The 21,634-nt window shown below is 34.7% G+C and overlaps 3 protein-coding genes across 3 annotated transcripts; all 3 read right to left on the reverse strand.

The window, feature by feature from the left end:
• Positions 1-248: 248 nt before the first annotated feature.
• LOC107419971 (probable inactive receptor kinase At5g67200) lies at positions 249-3,504 on the reverse strand. Its single transcript, XM_016028816.4, has 2 exons — positions 1,845-3,504; positions 249-999 (listed from the first exon to the last, which is right to left on the reverse strand). The coding sequence occupies exons 1-2, from the start codon at positions 3,292-3,294 to the stop codon at positions 428-430; spliced, it is 2,022 nt and encodes a 673-aa protein (XP_015884302.3). The 5' UTR covers positions 3,295-3,504; the 3' UTR covers positions 249-427.
• Positions 3,505-6,241: 2,737 nt separating this feature from the next.
• On the reverse strand, positions 6,242-7,923 carry LOC107419983 (uncharacterized protein At4g06744). The gene has a single exon (XM_016028833.4). The coding sequence runs from the start codon at positions 7,779-7,781 to the stop codon at positions 6,588-6,590; it is 1,194 nt and encodes a 397-aa protein (XP_015884319.3). The 5' UTR covers positions 7,782-7,923; the 3' UTR covers positions 6,242-6,587.
• A 2,857-nt stretch (positions 7,924-10,780) lies between these two features.
• On the reverse strand, positions 10,781-13,024 carry LOC107420009 (probable WRKY transcription factor 7). Its single transcript, XM_016028867.4, has 3 exons — positions 11,990-13,024; positions 11,758-11,883; positions 10,781-11,323 (listed from the first exon to the last, which is right to left on the reverse strand). Exons 1-3 carry the CDS (start codon positions 12,814-12,816, stop codon positions 11,161-11,163), a joined length of 1,116 nt encoding a protein of 371 aa, XP_015884353.3. The 5' UTR covers positions 12,817-13,024; the 3' UTR covers positions 10,781-11,160.
• Between the last annotated feature and the right edge of the window lie 8,610 nt (positions 13,025-21,634).

The following is a 21,634-nucleotide window of genomic DNA, read 5'->3' on the forward strand; positions in this document are numbered from 1 at the left end:
ATAACGATTATTGGAGATGGCAGTCAAATGCTGGTCATATCAGGCATAATTGATTTCCCAAAAAAATAAAAAATAAAAAATAAAAAATAAATAAAATGTCTTTCTTGCTGGAAGAATGTTTAGGTCCAATCAGAAGGATGGAAAAGTACTTGAGGTGCAAAGATACTTTCTAACACGGTAAACAAAATACCTTCACTTCAATTGCAACATTGCAACACAGTCACATAACTAATTAGGAGAGAAGGACCAAAAAAAATATATATATATATTGCATTCAAGATGATATAGAACCAAGAAGGCAAAAAAAAAGTAAAGAAGAAATGCAATCTCGGTTTAAAAAAAGTAGCAAAAGCTAAACTACAAATGCATTCTGTTTTATGTATATCTTTTATCTATGAATGACAGAAAAGGGTGTGTGGGTAGGAGACTAGGACATCCCAGCATGGGGGTCCAACTCACTGTCTTCCATTAATACAGTCTCTTTAATCTCCTGTAACATTTTCAGAACCTGCCACATCGTGGGCCTTTGCTCAGGCGAAGTTAAACTACAAGCTATACCAACCTCAACCAGCATTTCCATCCTGTTATCTTCCCCACCCTCCTCCTCCCTCGCCTTCTTCAGCCACTCCATCATTTCATCCGGAGCAAGATACGGTAGCTGTGATGGAGGCTTCCCCGTCAGAAGCTCCAGCACCAATATCCCAAATGCGTATACATCCGACTTCGACGTGGCTTCATGATTGGAATTCCGAGTTTCGGGGGCTTTGTAGACGGCACAGTTCGGGTCGTCGTTCTCAGACGACGAATTGGTGAGGACGGAGAGGCAGTAGTCGGTAACACATGCCTCAAAATCGGGGCCCAGGAGGACATTGGAGGACTTGAGATTGCCATGGACTAGCCTCCATGCTTGGTGGATGTAGGAAAGTCCTTGTGCAACATCCTCTGCTATTTTCAAGCATGACGTCCAATGTAGCGGCTTTGCCCCCGTTGATTTTGAACCTGTACATGTTGTTTTCAACATAACACCTTAATTAACTATAAATTGTTCTTTTTTTTTTTTTTTAAGAAAAGCAAAATGGCTATAAATTGTTCATTCTATCTTTCTTGAATTGTCATCTAATGAAGTCAGAAGTTTGCTCGTTGACTGGGCTGGTCAATTAGCCATATGTGGACCAGCTTTCCAAAATTAAAAGCAGGCCGTTCTCTATGGCCCACAAGGAATTCATTGATCACCCAATAAAAGGAATCTAATATTGAGCTGGAGAAACTAACCCTCCAACCTTCTTTATTGTGCAGTGGAGCGCTCACATTACACGTGGGCGTGGGGTTAACACTCCCCGTACGGTTTAAAATTTTTGGTGGGGTCCTTTCAGATTTTGTTTTTTTTAAATCCAGCAAGTAAGTAGGCTGGTTGGGCTCGCAAGCCAAAATATGGGCAAAATCTAAAAAGTGCTTTACTATTTCAGCAAATTTTCCACGTTACGTCAATTCCCCAAAATCAGAAGCAAGATTCTCGCTGTTCTCCGAAACTTATTTTATTACCAATCACACACGTACTCGTTAATTAATCACCGTTCATGAGACCCCCAAAAAAAAAATTAAAAAAAGTTATACCACATGAATTTTTTATCCTAAAAACAAAAAATTACTTGTCTGTTTCTGATTGGTTTTACTAAAACTTTTTACTACTAAGACCGTCAACGCAAATTACGCAACATGGAAAAGTAGAGTATCGGACGAGTCCACACCGAGTCAAGGAGCTCCGTTTTGAAGCCTGACTCACTGAAAGAAAGAAAGGAGGACTGAAAAGGAAAAACCAAAGCAGAGATGGAGATGAAGCTTACCGTGAATGAGAGAGAAGAGACTGCCATTGGGCTCGTAATCATAAATAAGGAGCCTCTCTTCCTTGGCCTGAAAATATGCCCTCAGCGGAACCAGATTTGGATGCCTCAGACCTCCCACAGATTCCATGTGGCGCTCGAATACCTCCCAAGTTGTGCCCGCCAATTTGGTCGCATCCAGCCTCTTCACGCTCACAATCAGACGGTTATCCAACACCGCTTTGTATGTGGTCCCAACGGTTCCTCTCCCAAGCAACTCCGCAGAAGCCCTCATTAGCTGCTCCAGCGAGTAAAGCTGTGCCTCACCCGCACAGAAAGCCAAGTTCCCACTCTTCGCCACCTGCAATCCTTGCACTTTCTTCACCTTCTGCTCCAACTCCTTCTCTTCCTCAATCTGCATCACCGCTGCGGCTTGTTCCGCGGCCGCGACATCAGCCGCCATTATTGGGGACATGCCCTTTTGCTTCCTCTGTTTCTTCAGGGCCATCACGAAGCAGAGGAGCGAACAGATCAGTACGAACACCCCGCATGAAAACCCAATAATCACCTTCGTTCTCTTGCGCTTCTTTTCACATGGCTCAGCCAACTCAACGCCGCGTACCTGTCCGCTCTGATCAAGTGCAACCGTCGGTGGCGGTGGAGCTGATGCTTCCGACGAAGTTGGGCCGAAAAACGGTGCGCTTGGGCGGCACTCTTTGTGAATGATCTCGCCGCACAGACCCGGGTTCCATGTGAATGAGGATGGTCCGAAGCGTAGCATTGTTGGCGTCACCGGTACTGCACCGGTGAGATTGTTACCCGAAACGTTGAAATCTTGGAGCGAGGACTGGTTAAGAGCAGGGACCGATCCGTTGAAGTGATTCCATTCGAGATGGAGATAGTTGAGCCGCTCTTTCATTGTTAGCCAAGTGGGTAATGGTCCGGTGAGATTGTTGTAGGACAAATCTAGAGTACGGAGCCTATGGAGCATCAAGATGGAAGGTGGGAAAGAACCCGAGAAGGCATTGTGATCAAGAAAGAGGCTCTTGAGGTTCTTGAGTCCGGAAAGATCGGGAATGGGTCCTCTAAGCGAGTTGTTCTGCAAACTGAGGACTCTGAGCTGGTCAAGGCGAGTCAATGTATCAGGAGCAAAAACACCACCAAGATCTAGACCCTGGACTACGAGTCGCACCACTTTCCATTGCGCGCATTGAACCCCGGTCCATTTGCAGAAATACAAGGCGTTTTTTGCAGTGAACGGGAGGCTGTTGTTCAAATCGGCTTTAGATTTGAAATCGACAAGCGCAAGAGCATCGGAGGGCAATGTGGAGTTCAGCGGCCTTGAAGCTTGAGGGAGTGCAGGGTTTGCAGGTTTAGAAGAAGCAATTGATGTGCAAAGCGAAAGCAGAACAAAAGCTTTTGAAAGAAACAGCAACAGCTGGTGAAGAAGAATATGTTGCCATCTCTTCACCATTGTTGGAGAAAATGGCAAATGGAAGTGAAAATAGACACTCTGATTTCTGTTGCGTATTTTGTTTCCCCTTTCGCTTTTCTTTTCTTTTCCTTCAGAGACAAGCAAGTAATTAATTTAAAAAAGGATTTTGCATCGATTCCATTCTTGTATTAGCTGAGAGCTGAGACTTTTACAGAGGAAAGTAGAGCATGGGGAGTGGGAGGGGGGGGGGGGGGGGGGGGGGGGGACTAGCGGTACGTGACAAAAAGCAATGTATGACCTGAGGAAGCAGCTGTCGGACTGCAAGCTCAGAATCACGTGAAGATAACCCCAAAGGCCAATGCCATATCAGATTCAGGGGATAAATAACAGTTTGTACTGCTTGCTGTAAAAAAAACACACACACTCTTTTTTATCTGTATTTACTGTGAAAAACAAATTTTTCCATCTGATTTTGTTTTGCTTTTTGAAAAAAATTGTTGCCTGTCCCGCCAAAAGACCATAAATATAGGCCTTAACCTCTAACGTATAAGACCCACTCTTTAGTGCTTTTAAAATTTCCTCTTCCGTTTTTCTTGTTTGTTTAGTGGTTCCTTAAATGAGAGTCTGTCCTCTTGTAAATTGAGGGTTCCATGTGAGTCCACAGTCCGTAATACATACAATTATATAATAATAGTATTATTTGACTGCAATTAACGTTGTATTATTAAAAAGTAAATGCGAGATCATGACACCTGTACCGGCATTGGAAAGAAGTTTTGTATGTCTTTCATTTTTTAACGTCACACGTTTCCAAACAGAGCTTTCCCGATGACAAGGATGTAGATATATATATTCCTCATTTTGCATATTTCGTCCATCAATGTCTCATTAATTACAAAACAACTACAAAAAAACAAGTGTTCAGTTGAAGAAATTATAATGGAATTATGAGAATGCACCTAACAACATTCAAATTTTACAGGTCCCCTCAACCCAAAGCTGACAATTACGCTGCATTAGTAGTAAATATTAGGTCTCGTCCATTTGAAGCTCATATAAATAAGAGAAAAGTCTGACGAACTTAGCAAAAAAATAAATAAATAAGAGAAGAGTCTGATTCTCCGCCATTACCATCATAATTTACATTTTACAGTAAGGGGCTTTTCGGAAGTGCAAAAGTATTATGCTGTTATTGTAATTTTTAAGTGAAGCAAGTAATCCGCCGTGCGTTTGATTTCTTCGTAGAGCAGCCGCAGGGCTATAGGTAACAAAGACACTTGAGAATCGTACTTTAATTGGGCTTGAAACTAGTTGTGTCCAAACAGATCGAAGGCCTTAAGTGAGCCCATTAACTAGAAATAAATAATTGGACCAAAGTAAGATATTTGGGACATTGGTCAGTAGGCCTACGACCATTAAAAAAAGTTCAAGTTCGCTTATAACAAAATGGGGCATATTTTGTGTTTTTTTTTTTTTTTTTTAAATATTAAAAATGGGACATATTTGACTGCATTTTATGGTTCCACTCAAGAAAAGAAAAAAAGAAAAAAAAAAAAAAAAAAAAAAAACACCGTTTTAAATCTTTCGAGAAGTGGTGATATAGGATGTAAAAACAATTATGTTTCTAAAAGCTTTTTGTCTTTTTTTCTTTTTCTGCCAACTGTTTTGGGATTACTGAAAAAAAAATATATTATATATAAAAATTTTAATTTTTTATGGCTGTATGGAGGTTGTCAATTGTCCACTACGTAAGGATAACACCTTTGCATTTTTCAACTGGGTCAAGATAATGGATTTTATTTTATTATTATTATTTTTTTTTTCTTTTTTTTTGAGAGACGAGATAATGAGTTGCTTCACCGTATTGCTAACAGATCTCCAATGATTTTTTTTTATTGGAGCTTATGTATCAATATTCAAATTAGATTAATAAGTAGTATAATATTTATTAATAAATAATATTTATTTAAATTTTTTTTTAATAAATTCTATTTAAAATTTGAAATAGAATGAATTGATATATGGAGGAAAAAAAAAAAGTTATGAATTGATGAACAGAGAAAATAGATTGAATCTATAATTTATTTTGTTTAATAGACCTTCCACAAATAAAAAATTTGCTAGATGATTTTTATTTTTTTTTATTATCATATCACATCACATTAATAGATCTTTTGTACATTATTATTAAAAAATATATATATTTTTTAAAAATTATAGATATATATATATATGATGTAGCAAAATTTTTTCAAAAAAAAACAAAACTAATAAATATGTCATGGGAGATGGTCTAAAACGAGAGTATCGAAATTTATCCCAAGAATTTAAAAGGAACATGAAGCTCGTTATATTACAACGTAAAAGGTAATCCATTAAAATTCCGACTGACATGGACTATTGTCAAGAAAGCTAAGATTTTCTATTGTGCGATCTCCGTCGGATTCAGATCATTTTGCTTTTGTTTATTTGATTATATAGAGAAGCTGGGTCAAGACTCTAGATCAATCAAAACTTGCGCCAGTATGGATTCTATTAATCTAATTGTTGGAAACCAGCATATAAAACAAATGATGTTTATATGCATGAAATTTATTAAAAGAAAAAAGAAAAAAATTTGCGAGCAAGCCGTCTCCATTGACTCTGTCTCTTTAACCCAAACAAGATGACAGAAGTGCTTCCACTTAATTTATGTAGCCCTCCATTAACAAATTTAAAATTAATATAGATCAGGGACCAATCAAGAGTCTATAATTTATATATCATTTTCAATCGTAATCTTGTACATGATGGCCAAATTATATGAATCAGGACTATTACGGAGTTACAGAAACGGATCATTATCATACTTCCATGATATGGTTGAATCATATTCCTTACCTCACTCGACCACAAACACTTTTCACCTACAACCACTTAGGTTGGGAAAAAAGGTTGTCACCGAGAAAGTGAATCTGCCAGGACAGCAATTTCTTGTACAGCAGCACAAGCACTCTGTTCCCATCTCTATAGCTTTTTTTTTTCTTCTTTTCATTTTTCCTTTCGATTTTCCCAATCCAAAAATTATTAATTTCCCAAAAATCGATACGTTTCACTAGGAATTTTATTGGCCGTGTTAAATGCTTATGGATGCAACTGCTGATTTTTAGTAGCATTAATTTCAAGGATAAGATATTACAGAAGAAAGAGAGGGGAAAAAAACAAAACAAAACAAAAAAAAAGAGTTGCCGTATTATGCGTACAATTTCAATGAAATTGACATTTGAACAATCAAGTTAAAAAAGCACTGAAACTAAATCCCTTTGTCCCTTTGCCTATGAGAAGAAGAACAGTCAAGGTGTAGGAGCCACTTGAGGAATGAAAGAAGCAGAAGAAGAAAAGCCAGGAAACATACAGGGAATGTAAGTATAAGACCACATATGAGGGCAGAACCTGGGTTGTGCAAAGAAAGCCACACATTCCGCTATTGATCTCTGGTTTGGAAGATAAGGAATGCAATTGTTCCTAACATCAAGAACTCCTCTCTCAATCAAACTTCTGCAGATCGGACCGACATTCGTTAAATAATTATTGGACAATGAAAAATTTACCAAATACTCCAGCTCGCAGACCACTTCTGGTACCATACCGTAAAACGAGTTACCAGCAAAATTAAGCTGTTCCACCTTATCTAGACAAACCAGGGAGAATGGTAATGGACCAGTTAACCTGTTGTTACCAACATCGAACACTACAGCCTCTTTTAGAAGTCCTATCTCGTAAGGTAAACAACCAGTCAACTCGTTATTGAGGAGCAAAACTTCAGTCACAGAGGACAAAACTTTGGCAATGCTCCGTGGAATTGGGCCAATGAACTTATTGTTCGCCAAGGTGAGACAGAGAATGTGAGAGCTGCCAAGATTATCAGGAAGCTTCTGCCTGAAATCGTTGTTGTTGATGAAGAGGTAATCGAGATTCTGCGTGAATATCTGTGGAGGGACTGACCCGCTGAAGAAATTGAAACGAATATCCAAGAAAGTTAGGCCATTCATGCCCAGAACAGCACTTGGAAATGGACCATAAAACTTGTTGTTACTAATATCGAGTTCGTAGAGATAGGGAAGCTTAGCGATGCTCGATGAAATTGTACCAGTAAAGTTGTTGGAGTTTGCATGGAACAGAGCAATGTCAGGGAGCTGATCAAGGAAGCCGTCAAGAGTTGGAGCACCAAGCTGAAATCCGTTGAAGTCGATAGAAGCAAGAGCGATAGCTGACTGATTATCAGGCGGATGGTCACAGTAGAATCCTCTATACTTGCATACATCTGAGCCTACCCATGATTTGGTGATGCCCAGAGGATCAGAAGTAATTATGGACTTGAAATTTTGGATAACAGGGTAAACTATTGCGAGCCTTTGGTCAGCAAACACCAAAGGCTGAGGCAAAGGTTTTTGTTTGTTGGTGGAAAGTGATACAGCGTTGACAACGAGGAAACTGAGTAGGATGTAGAGGGTCGAAACTAAGAGTTTGGTCGGGATGATCTTCATTCTTTTCCTACGTCTTGCTACTCTCTTTCTTTCTAGCTAGCTAGAGGCCACTTTAATTTCGTTCCAAAAGGTGGCCAAAAAGATCATATTCAAGAAGTAAAAATACGTTGAATTATAGAATAAGAAGTCATAGCCACGTAAGCACATATATTTTGTTATTTGCATATATGGATCAGAACTTTTATATATTTAAATTTTCTACGCATTTGTTTCCTTATATTCTTTTGCAGGTGATGAGTTCTCTAGTTCTCTAGTTCTTATCTATCAGGTCCTTGCCTCATTGTCATCCGTATTCCGAAAAACAAAACCCCAAAAAAATGAAACGAGATTCGTTGACACCTACTTGCTATGCATGCGTACCTAGTGGGTGAAGAGTGTGGTGGTATATATCAAATCAATAGTTTAAAAAAAAAAAAAATTGCAAATTTAAAGTGTAACTTAGAAACCAAAATAAATTATAAAATCATCAAAGGCAGGCTACTTTCAGATATTGTATTCCTTGATAAATCTTCATTTTAGTTTCGGGATTAAGCTTTTCATTAGGGGAAGGAAAACAAATAACGGTGAAGCGACTTGATATATTTTTTTCTTCAGTATTTTTTTTAGTGGCATTAAATTAAACGACAATGGTCTTATTTGTTATATAAAAGGGAAGGGATTAGGTTTGCTTTCAATTCGATGTCAAATTAAATTAGTCTCAACTTGCATATATACTGGATTCCATAATTTTTTATTTCTTTGTGGTGGCCAATGTATAATTGGGTCCACGTGGCAAAAGTGTTCATTAACAATACTATTGTATTTCAACTTCAAAGTTGAGAGAGCTTAATTAAATATGTAGATGATTTAGAGAAAGAAAATGGAGGAAGTTACGTCCCTAGCAATTTGTTGTTCATGCAAATGTTTTACTTGGGTCCCCACTCATCCAATGTTATTGTTGATTTATCAGTTTATGTCTCAAAGTACTGAAATTCCAATTTGAATTTTATGATTTACAGTAGCTATATCTATTGTATACTTGGTCTATATCTACGAAATTCAAAGTGAACATTGTAATCCTGACAATGCAATCTCGTAAGGGTTCAAATACTAAAATTTGCCTCCAAATCTACCCACCAAAAAAACAAAAGCACAAATCTTTTCCCCAAATATAAGTGGTACTATATCTGAGCCATGAAAAAGGTAAGTCCAAGCTACAATCCCTCGCACACTGGCCTTGGGCTTTCATAGCAATCCTGTTTACTGAATAATATTTCAAATCATGTCAAAAGAAAGTCCAATTAAAATTTGAAAAGAATAAAGGGAAAAAGAAAAGATGGAGAAAAAAGACACGAAAGGAAAAAGACGTTGGATCCCACTACACTCTTTATGATTTCGAAATAGAGATAAGTTTTATATATATATATATATATAGATTTTTTTTTTTTTCCTTTGTCAATAATGTCTTTCTGGTTTTCAAAATAAGAAAATCAAAATATGACCTTAATTACTCGCGCCAATGCCCTACTGAGTGGCCGAATAAAATACTCAAAACAGCCAGTCATCATTCATGCCGTGACGTAGCCCAAAACTTAGCGGTTTCTTCAATAGCTGTTGCTGTATTCGGTTTGGTTTACGCTTGTTTCAAATGGCGGTCACATAAATTCCAGTGGGAAGTGAAGCATATACCAATCATTTTTTGTTGTATCGAGAATCAAAAAGAACATTTGACTCCGGAGAAACCAAGAACCCCTGCTAAAACCTACTAAAAACACTTTGGGGCAACATGTCTCTACCACGGTTTTAAAATGGATTACCAGTCAATTGAATTCGGAGCACGAAGTACGGCAACGTGATTGACCCGTTGTTCAAATCGTGTTGCCTAAGAGTATTCCAATCTTAAAACCAATCCCTCCAATATTTGAAAGCTACAGTGTTTTTATTTGACAGATCAATACACATCAATAAAAAATAAACCAAAAAAAAAATAAAAAAGTACAAAAAAGAACAAAGATGCTTCCTTTATTGGGCTTAGAAGAAAGGACCATATTCAAGAACCTGACCACCAAATAAAGCTGGTCTGTAAGGTCAAGTAACACAAAATCCCATTCCAAGTTTTCTCATATGATTCTGAAAAAGACAATTAAGCCAAAATCCGTAAAAAATCAGCTTTTCTTCATCCATCCCTGTTTGGTTAGTACACAAAAATAGATACTTTTGGATTGCACCATTTTACAATACAAGTCGCACTAATCTATTCTGGGTTGCTTCATATCCAGACCCTCAAAAGACTTTTTTTTTTTTTTTCTATCGTTTCTGGTAATATTTCTCATTATTAGATTGTATAGGTTAAGCAGGTAGGAAATCACAATATAAATTCCAAACTATGTCAGAATTACATATAAAAATAGAAAGTAGTAATTCTTCCTGCGGAAAGCAACATCAGCAAGCCACCGAGTGTGACGAAGAAAGCGGTATACAAAAAGCAAGCATATACCTTCCACACTCATTATAAAAAGGGGAGAGAGAGAGAGAGAGAGAGAGAGACTATCAAACACCCTCCAACCGGCCCACTTTGACTTTTGCTATAGATTCCCTGATTTCGGTGGGTCACACATGGACTCTTACCACTCCTCCAATCCAAACCCATTTCTTTATATTCTCCATCATAAATAAATTCTCACTTCCTAATCAATCAACGCCAATTCCATGCCAAGAATAGTTGAAAATTTAAAGTCATTTGTATATAAATAAATTAAACCAACCTAGTCCTTATATCTGATATTAATATATATATATATAGATATTTATATATAGATTTCTTTTTCTCTCACCACCCCTCACCACTCGCGGAGCTAAATACTAAATTAAGTCTTAGGTCTCAAGATGTCAACCGTTCCGCACACGAAACCTCTTGTATCTAAAACAAAATGCACTCCTTTTCTACTGTACATTGACTGCTCCTCATTTTTGTGGTTAAAAAATTGTTGAGTGGAGTTGGGAACAACAGAAAGTGGGCATCCTCGGCAACATCCACCACCATCATGTATTTGAAAAATATATAAAAGTAAAATACAAATGAATATAATAAACAAAATAAAAAAAAGTCTAAAAGAAACCAGTACTGAGCATGACTGACCTCCCACCAAATCCATCATTTCTACGCTATCCTATATTTTACTTTTTTTTTTTTTTTCTTTTTTAATTCCTAATCAAAGAGTCTAAAACCTTATCCCCAAAAATAAAAAATTAAAACAAGGAATTCTATGCATAGGCAGCTAGCATACCCACCAATCTTCTTCAAGACGGTGCCCAGCCCCATCGTTAACCATGTGTGCCCTAAAAATGATTGCATGTAATTTAAATTGGGAAAACGTTCTAAGCCACTTGATTGGTTTGACTAAGACGATTCGAGAATCAGAGCGGCCGCTGCCTCAGTGATAGAGTGGGAGTGATTGTGGTCGCCTTCGTACGTTACAATCAGCATCGTTGGATCGTCCAAGGCACGCTCCACGTGTTTGCGTGCTGGGCAGCCTCTCAGGCTACTGCATTTGTAATAGCCCCTGTAATTGGGACAAAGACAGAGACATTCTCAGAACACGCAATGGTGTATTAGAAAATTTTAGAAATTGAAGAATTCGAAATACTAAAAGAGTTGCTTGACTCTGAAGCAAATAATTCACTCTCAAATTTCAATTCTTTTTTTTTTTTTTTTCTCATTGAAAGAGTTTGCAACGTAAATGACCTACAACCCCACAAAAAGAATAATAAAAGGACAAATCATTTATGAACAAAAACTGAAAAAGATTGAATATTTTTTTCATATCATTGTGGTAAAATTAGGAGACCCATAGTCAACGAGTTGCATTGTCATTCAGCAAGAGAAACGACCTTGTCAAAAAGATGGGTCAAATTCCGAATCAAGAGTGCCCTCCAAACTACGAAACGTGAAGAATTGGAAAAGAAACAAAGCAAATTATAGACTGAAGAAACCGACCTTGGATGTGGGGAGCCTTTGATGGGTTTCTGGCCGTACTTTCTCCATGAATAATCATCTGGTGGTATATCTGCCATCTTCATGCTAATCGCTGGGACTCTAATCACTCTTTTCACTCTCGATTTCCTGCTTAATCCACGCAATTGAAGTCCAATAATCAAAAACAATTCTTTTCTTTAAACAAAAAAAAAAAAAAAAAAAAGGCAAAGAAATAGATGGAACATAGACCGACCTTTTCTTGGAACAGTGGCATCGCCCAGAAGACGAGCCACAGTGGAGCGCCGCATCATCGACCGAGTTGCACTTTCTTTTCAACGAAGACGAAGAAAGAGGGGGTTTACCAGCGGATGACTGAGACATATTCGTAATCTGGAAACCCGAGGACAGGGAAGGCTGCAGACTTTCAGTATCCCCTGTTAACGAAGACATAAACGAATTGGCAGCCGATATCGGCGGCGAAGGTGAAAATTTGATGGTGCTTGTGGAATCCTTTTTCTCAACAGGACCATTTTTGGTCAGCATAGCCGAAGAAGCGTTTAGTTGGTTGTGATGAGTTTGGAGGCCATGACTATGAGGCTGAGGTAGAGGCAGAGGCAGAGGCAGAGACAGAGGAGGTAAACGCACCACGGGTGTTGGGCAGTAAACCTTAAAAGCAGAGGAAGGTTGTTCTGGTTTACGGTGATTGTGTTGGGGAACCGAAAGCCCTGTGTCCTGGTTCAACGATTGTTGATGGGATGGCTGAGGAGAAGAAGAAGCAGAAGGAGCCACTGGAGCCCTTCTGAAGCGAGCGTGGCCTGTTCTTCCTTTATCCAGCAGAGAAATTACCTTCTTGAACTTGTTGACAGCCACATCTGCAACAGTCCCATATTCCATGGGACCAGCTTCAGCACTGGAAGAAGAAGCCTGTTGTTGTTGATACTGCTGCTGCTGTTGAGAAATCAATCTTATGAATTTCTCAACGCTCTGAATCCCAGCCGACGCTGCTTCCTTCACAGCGTTCTCTTCCATTTTCGCTACAAAACTATCAACCCCATAACCCATCATCAGCTCCACAGCCATCTCTTCAATACCACCATAAGAGATTAACCAAATATGAGAGCCACTGCTTCTAATCGTTATATAATATAAATAAAATAGGTAGATCTTATTTGTTTCAATATGAAAATGATAAATAAATAAATAACAATCAAATTATGATGACGAGGAAAGCAAAAGCAGAAAGAGAGAAGGCAAAGGATGAAAAAAGGGCATTCAAGTCAAACTGATGCCCTCCCAATGCAAGGCATCGGGATGACGGATATGTCCATTCACTTCTTCTGCCGTCAAACTCACCCACCATTTAGATTGAACCACGTGGAGCAATTTCTGTCAGAACATTGACTCCTTCTTCAAGGTGGAGCCCCCATTAACGGGACGAAACCGGTTGGAGATCGTGCATAAATGATGTGAGAAAAGAGAGAGAGAGAGAGAGAGAGAGGGATAAGGTCAAAAGGATGGGTATTAGCCGTTGGATTGGTGACTAGGTTAAAATCAGGCCAAAAGTAAAAAAAAGAAAGAGAGAGAGAAAGAGGGTGTTAGTTGGTGACAGTGAGGTAGAGTTGACCTTTAACAGCTTTTAATGCAAAAGTCATTTTGAGTGATGAGATGAGGGGTGGGGTGTGGTTTGTGGGACCGGCGGGGTTCCTCTTTAACCGGACACCGGAAGCTGCGTCAAAGCCTCAACCCTCAAGTCACATGGGATTCTTTCTTTCATACTACATGGCCCACCACCGTTGGATTCAATCTGTTATCTTCCGTGCATCGTTTGATGTCGTTATTCGCCATGGGTATATATAATACTCTCGAATCCCACATTGGAGTTCACATGGCGCATAGATATACGGTTAGATGCTGATTGACCTTTGAATTTGAATGTGTTCCATGGACTATATATGACAACAAACTAGTATAAATACATATATTTACTCCAATTTAATCCTTAATAAATGTTCTCTACTTTCCTTGATCAATTTTATTTATACTGGTCAATTATTCTTTTCCCACTAACAGAAATAAAATGACATTTATATATTAATTGTGCTATTATGTTAAATCTAAAAAAATAATCAACTATATTTCTAGCCAAAACTAATAATAAATTATACTTTCGGAAACCTTACTGTATCCTTTTTTACTAATAGAATACGGATTGAAAATTCACCAATGCAAATTGTGAAAACCATGCGAACAATTTTGGAGTGCAACGGGCTATATGGCTTATGTGAAGCATGAAGGCTGTTTATTTATTTATTTAGATTTTTGTTAGGGGGGAAAAAAAAAAAAAAAAAACATAAACCGAGGATTTTGTGTGTTATCGATTGCTTAAAATAAATTGCTTAACGTCTTAATTCAACTGTCAATATGTACATCCAAAGGTTTATGATTTTGAGCTCCTCCTTCTAATGTAGAAATGGTGTGCGTGCACTTTGAGTCAAAATCTCATTCTATTACCACTTGGACCAATGGTAGAAGTTGGATATTGCGACAAGTAACTTCAATTGCTATCGTTAACGTTTGAAAATAAACACACATGTTGATCTTCAATTGGGTTGATTGCAACCAACATTGTTAATTGGACAAATCCATAACTGTAATCTACGAAATATGTATCAATTCTATCCAAACTCAGGCAATTTTTTTCTGAAAATCAAAACTCAGGAAATTACAAATAAACAACTTGCGTATTTCATGCACATAAAATAAAAACAATAAAAATAACATCAAGTAGTATGTTTTCAAGAAAAAAAAAAAACAAAAGATGGTATAAGCCCAAAAGGATCAAATATTAATCCTGTAGAAAGTATCAATAAATAGTCGTAATTCGCTGTATTTTCGAAAGAAGCATCGTTTTACAACTCTCTGGTTGCGTTCTGGAACAAAAAGCACCCCTGCCGAATGGACTGATCCTAGACCATGTGAAAATATAGATTAAATAATGAATAATTGTTTTGGCTCCACAGAGGATTTTAATAGTCAATTTCACCATTTCAATGAGATGTACCAATATAACTTTACCATTCCGGGCTTATCCAAAAAAAAAAAACAAAAAAAACAAAAAATCATCTTACCATTCAGTGTCATGTCAACTTATCAGATTCAAGGATTACATTTTCAGCAAAATAGTATTGATTAAATTGTAAATAATTATAGTTGCAGTAAAAAAGGCATTAACTTTCCTTTTATGCTTCAAAATCACAAGGAAGACAATAAAACAGGATGGCTCGAAATATAATTGATAATTGATTACATCTAAATTCCAGCTTCAATTACCACTCCACGTGTGTTTAAAATTAAGTCAATGCTTTGGGCCACTGTTTATTTATTTTAAAATTTTAAACTTTTTTCTTAACTAAATAGATTGACATTTAAAAGGAAATTAACTTTTTATGACTATTTTTTTTTTCCCATACATCATTATATATATATATATATCTTTGTTTTCTTATATTTATCTGCCCGTCTTTAGAATTATAAAAAAAAAATTTTAAAAAATAAAAAACTTTGCTCACTTTCATAGTTTTTTTTCTTTAATAATCACTGTAGAAGGTGTAACGGTTCAAGTACAAAATTGAGATTTTTCTATTTCATTTTATCTTTAGGGTACGTTTCAACATAAATGCATGCAATATATATATATATATATATTATTTTTATTTTCAGATTTGATTGATAAATAAAAATGTAAACTAACTTTGCAAATTAAAATTATTTCGTATTTAAAGATAACTACGCGGGTTTAGATCCTAGAAAAGGAAGTTAATTGAGATTCCGTTCCATGATGCATTTCTCTGTAAACAAATAAGCAACTTAGTCAAAACGATGATTTAAAAGTGTTTATACAGAGAATCAGTTTCATTCATGTAGCGGGAAATTCTCCTTGGATAATATTCACCGAAAAAAACAAAGAAAAAAAACTCTCTTCGGATAAACGCGTACGTGCATATGAAGTGGCATGTGTAGCCAAACAAGGCTTTCCCGAAATTCTGTTAAATTATTGTTGGAAATTTCTATCCACGTCACAAATGAATCTTGAAAATTTTCGCCCATAATTTTGACTTTCTAGCTTTTTCTATTTTCATAGAAAATCAAAGAGCTTACAAAGAGCAACGCCACACCTTTCTAATTTGGTATCCAGTTCATTTACAGAATTTGTTAGGCAGTTCGCAGTTTAATTTTGGAAAAACAATTAATATGGGGCATGAAAACTCCATTTTAAAGAGAATCTATTTTTATTATTTTTCAAGATTTGATTTCCAAATTAGATAGAAATTTCGCCCACCTTTTATGAGAGGGCTCCATAGACAATGATCAAAACTTGCACCGAATGAACTCTTATATTTGTTGGGTTAGGACTTTTTTTTTTTAATTTTTTTTTTAAATTTATTGTAGTGATAGAGAAAGACAATACCGTAAGAATGAAAATTGGGCGAACAAGGGAACTCAAATGACCGTATCATCTTTGCTTGCTTTTCTGTTAATCATAGTGAATAACGTGAAAAATATCATGGCAGATAAATTGTTAATAATTAAAGAGTATCTTAATTTAAAATTCGATAACTTTATCTTAAAAAAAATTATCTTATCAAAATATTTATCAAATGATAAATGTTAAAATATTATTGTTGATATATTCATAACCTTTAAATAAAAAATAAATTAAAAAATAAACAATTAAATATTATTATATTATTTAATAACCAATTCAATAAATATTTTTATAAATATAATAATATTATTTAAAAAAAAAAACACATTTAAAAATACAAAGAAGTCCAAAGAAAAATATGAAAAATGTTAGAATATATATATATATAAAAGAAATAATAGTATCCCTAGTTTTTGTGAGAGATAATAATTCAACTCATGTCAATAATTTTTACTATTTTCGTCATATATCAATGTGGGCTTCAATAGCCCATCTAACTAGAACTTTTTGCTAGTTGCTTTGTTACCCATTAACTGGGCTTATAATTATCATGAGCCTAGGCCCAATTGATGATGTGAAAATTTGTTCAGAAGTCGGAACTCAGAGCGATGGTACTACCTAGTAGACTCCTCGTTGCGTGATGCAGTTCCACAATTAGCACATATATGAAGAAAATCATATATATATATATATATATAAGGAAAAAATAAAACTTGGCTTAGTAATTTGCACAACATCCTCTAAAAACAAGACTCTGGATATTGGTAGAGCATGTCAAGATTAGGGAGTGAAACAGCTGAATTTATCATCAGCATAAGAAAATCGTTATTTCTTTTAAAAAAATCTCCACCTGTATTGAGAATTCAAACTCAGTTACTACTGGCTCTAGCTGTTCTCACAAGGACACCGAAATATTTAATTTATAACAAAATAAAAGATAAATAAACTTAAACTCTAAACATTTTAAAAGATAAAATATAATTTTTATTATTTAGATTCATTTCAATAAATATTTATTACTTGCTATCTTTGATAATGATGATCAATTATATATGATAAATTTTAATTTAAATATTAAATTTTATTATTTTTTATGAAAATGATAATAATTTAAATTATTATAGGTAAATTTTAATGAAAATCTTTTACCAATAATAATGGTTGGTAAATGACATTTTTAATAAATAAAAACAAATTTTTATTTTCACTTCCATAGATTAAATATAAGTTCTTAAAAAAAAAAAAAAATTTGCAGCTTTTCATTCAATCCTTGCTCTATATTATCATGCCATGCATTCCATATTAGGGAAAGTTTAGAACCATGGAAATGTGTCACAATTCGTTCAAAAGATGTTGAAAAAATACAAAATAAAAAGTTTGCGTCGCCCATATAGAATAAAGTAATATTATTGGATTATTTTGAAGACCAAAAAAAAAAAAAAATTATGAATAAATTATTCATCATTTATCATTCTGTTTCCGGGAGGAATATTGGGAGGGACCGACCCATCTACGTCATATTTCAGGATAAAATACGTGGGTTTTAAAACTTCCTTTTTTTTTTTTTTTTTTTTTGGGTAATAATATAACTTCTGCCTTTTCTTTTCTTTTTTTCTTTTTTCAATACACATATAAAGAATGACGTGGGCGAATTCTTTTTTGGGTATTGTATGATACAGATTCCAATTCGATTGCTGAATGTTTTTTCTTTAAAAAAAGATTACCCCTAGCATAACAAACTTGGAAATTATTTATTTATGTACATTACAACAGAAACGCCTTTCTCTTCTTTTACTTGATAAATTTTGTACTCAGTAGTGCATCTTGGAAAAAGTTAGCTTTGACTTAAAGATGACAAACAACCAACGCACACTCCCTATCGTCAGAAGAACAAACGAAAGAAACCTCCACCATAAATATTAGCAAAAATAACAATTACAAAAATAATAATAATAAATAGGGATGAAACGGTGGATCTTAGTCCCTTTGAATTGATTTTCTGTGGTATATGCTTTGCCCATACGGATATACAGTTGATTTCCCTATATTATTAATCAAAACTACCCTGCCAATACCTGTCCCCATAACTTTATCCCATTTAAGATCTCCAATAAATTGGCATCTGACAATCACCTAATTTTCTGCTCTATTTCAATGCAATAATAATCCCCAAGATTTGCTTCTCTCATCTATCAAGGGATGTGAATGAGATTTGGTTGAATCAATTAATAATTTTTTTTTTAGCACATTTTTTCAAAATAAAATTTCAATCTCAAAAAGGTCGAGTCCAAAAGCTATGAGAAGAAGAAGTTCGTACATCTAACTCGAATTCAAATATTACTTACCAAAAAATATATATATATATTTTTATCTTAGAAATATCGTATTGTTTGTCTACCCCCAAGTCCGTAGATACCTCATCATCTGTCAACAACAGATGGGCCCACACGTGCAAGTGGGCCAATTGAACTTCAAGTGGGGAGAGAGTGGGTCCAACCCATGCTCTAAAACAATTGAGAATCTTCAAAGTTGTAGATGAAGGAATGGTGATCAGAGGTTTAAAGAGACTTCGATGACAATGTGCCTTTGAGCTCAGAGATAGGTGAGAGTGAGACTGCTTTGGCGGTGAGGCAATAGACAACGACTCTTGTCATGCTATATTATTATTGTAAAGAAAACAATTGGAAATTCCAGTTTATGGGCTGTGGGCCCATTGTTCCCATGCTAGACGGCTGCACATGGGTTGGTTCGGGCCCAATTAACCCTTTTGAAGGAGATTCAGCTTTGGGGTATCATGGCTTTTGTAACTTTGAACTTCGATAGAGGGAATCAATTTGCATCTTCCCAGATCTTTTTTCCACCACACTTTTAGAATCTTTGCTTGTTTTCATCCTCTTGTATTTAATTTTTTATATATGACGTAATCTATAGTCTTAATTTTTATAGAAATATGTAAGAGGTAAGATAGATAACGCCCTCCGATTTGACACATGACAATAGAAAAACTTATCAGTCAATTTCACATGTATAGACAGCAGGATATACTAACAGGAAACCCCAGTGTAATGCAGTCATTGATTCTCCTTATGTATTATATTTTGCTTCTCAAGTTGAAAAACCTCATCATATAATTATTAGTGTGAATGAAACAAATAAATTATATTTTGAGTAGAGGATGGGGAGGAAAAGAGTGTTTTTGCCCAATACCGTCCACAGGATAGGATCAGAAGCCATATGGGTCGCAGATTAATTTTGCTATAAATTATAATCTCACAGATTTGATCGTTTAAGTTCTCGTTGATAATTTCCACATCGGTTCAGAAACCAAAGAAAAGTAAATACAAAATAGGCAAATATATATATATATATATATGAATGTATGAATATATAGGGATATTTTACAATATAGATGGTCCGTATGCAAACTGTACTAAATTTTTTTTTTTTATAAAAATATTAGTTTTGATGTATACAATGTATAACAAAATTGATATTTAAAAAGCATTAATTTTAAATGCATTTGCATACAAACTGATCCACACCGTATAACTATTTTATATTTTTATATATATGTTTGTTTTTAGATACAGCTACATATACTTGTTAGCTATAAGTATTTTTCCGCATGAGAAACGTGTTCGGCTTTTTTTCTTTTTTATGAAAAAACATGTTGGGCATTTAAAATATCTGTCGTGGATACATGATTGACCAAGAATGCCTTATTCCATACAATTTTTCTTTTTTTTTGATAATCTTATTTTCTACATGACTATACGCAAACACCGCCATACACAAATGTCGTTCTCACATGCTTCCGCATTTTATTTATAGTCAAATGCATATAAATCATTTTCTATGTAATATTTATCAACTTCAACAACTATATTATAGTCTACGGTAAACCACACCAAATTTTAAAAAAACACGCATCTCACAAGTTGAATTTTTTATTATTATTATTATTATTTTTTACAGGGGAGATGAAACCCAAATTATGGTCAACAATGAAATCTGCGAAGTGTTGATTTTAAAGAGCTTGCTAAGTGGTTGTTGCTGTTGTTTATTTATTATTATTATTGTTGTTATTGTTATCGGATAGAAAGCTTTTTAATATATTATTGAGCAAACATAAGTTAGCTAAAATTTAGGAGGTTTTACGGTTCTGCAAAAATCAAAATAATTTTCTGAATAAGAATGCAAAAAATTAAATTTATGGAAAAGAAAATTCTCTTGCTGAAAGATAAAAAAATAATAAAAATAAAAATAAGATCCGTGACTTTTAATCAACTTTTTTTCTTAATTGCTGATATATTAAATAATCATAGTGCACCCATAATTTCAGTTTTTCATTTCAATAAAGTAGCCACTTTACAAAGGAAATACAAGTATTGATTAGCAGATACATGTAGGAAGTATTAGTCACAACTTAAATGCATAGAGCTAGATTACTTCTAAATTAAAACGGTACGTAGATTATCAACAGAAAAATGATATATATATATATTTAACATTTTACTGCAAGAGTAAATTGCATTTAGATATATTTTAATCTTACAATATTTGTGATTTAGGTTATCTAGTTTACAAGATAGCAATATAGGTACTCAATTTTTAATTTTGATACAAATTGATTTAATTTTTAATTTGACCAACCAAATTGATACGAGACTGCTAACTATTTTCTTCTTATCGATAAAGCTTAATGTTTTTCTTGTAGATTTTAAATTTTCGACATAATTGTTATTGATTTGTCTGACTAACTTGAAAATTAAAACATTTAACAACGATTTAAAAAAGTAAATGACTTAAATCTTTAGTTTCGAAAATATAAAATCTAGATGGTAAAACTTTGCAAATTTAAAATATAAAAGTGTAATTAACCTTTAATATAAATTAAAGAAACCAAAGTAGTAATTTTGTATGACATTTTTCTTGGTTTTTGCCAAATAAATTTTTAGCACTTCAAAAGTACAAAAATGATAAAGGCTTTTGTGGAAGCTAAAAAATAAACACAAAAGAAAAATAAATAAAAAAGTAAGAGTTTAATTTTGAAAACAATGCAGTTCATCATGGTTTAGATTTTATCCACTTTATATATATAGATATAAATCAAGGAGGGGATTTTAGCATTTTGCTTATTTATTTATTATTTATATTCTTAAGGTTAGCATTATGCTCGTTGGACCCACCAATCGGAGGTTAGATAATTAATTTTATTTATTTATTATTATTTTTTTTTTAGTAAACAATTTTATCATGGGGGATTGAAGATTTTTTGTATCGGATAATAGGCAATGCGATGTAACATTTGTATTTGCCAAAAAAAATTTGATCTTTTCAGCATATCTAATGATCTATTTAATATGCTTATTTATTTAAAAGAAGTTTAGCCATATTAAATTAACAGATAAT

Source organism: Ziziphus jujuba, chromosome 5 (genome assembly GCF_031755915.1).
Source record: "Ziziphus jujuba cultivar Dongzao chromosome 5, ASM3175591v1".
Taxonomy (NCBI): domain Eukaryota; kingdom Viridiplantae; phylum Streptophyta; class Magnoliopsida; order Rosales; family Rhamnaceae; genus Ziziphus; species Ziziphus jujuba.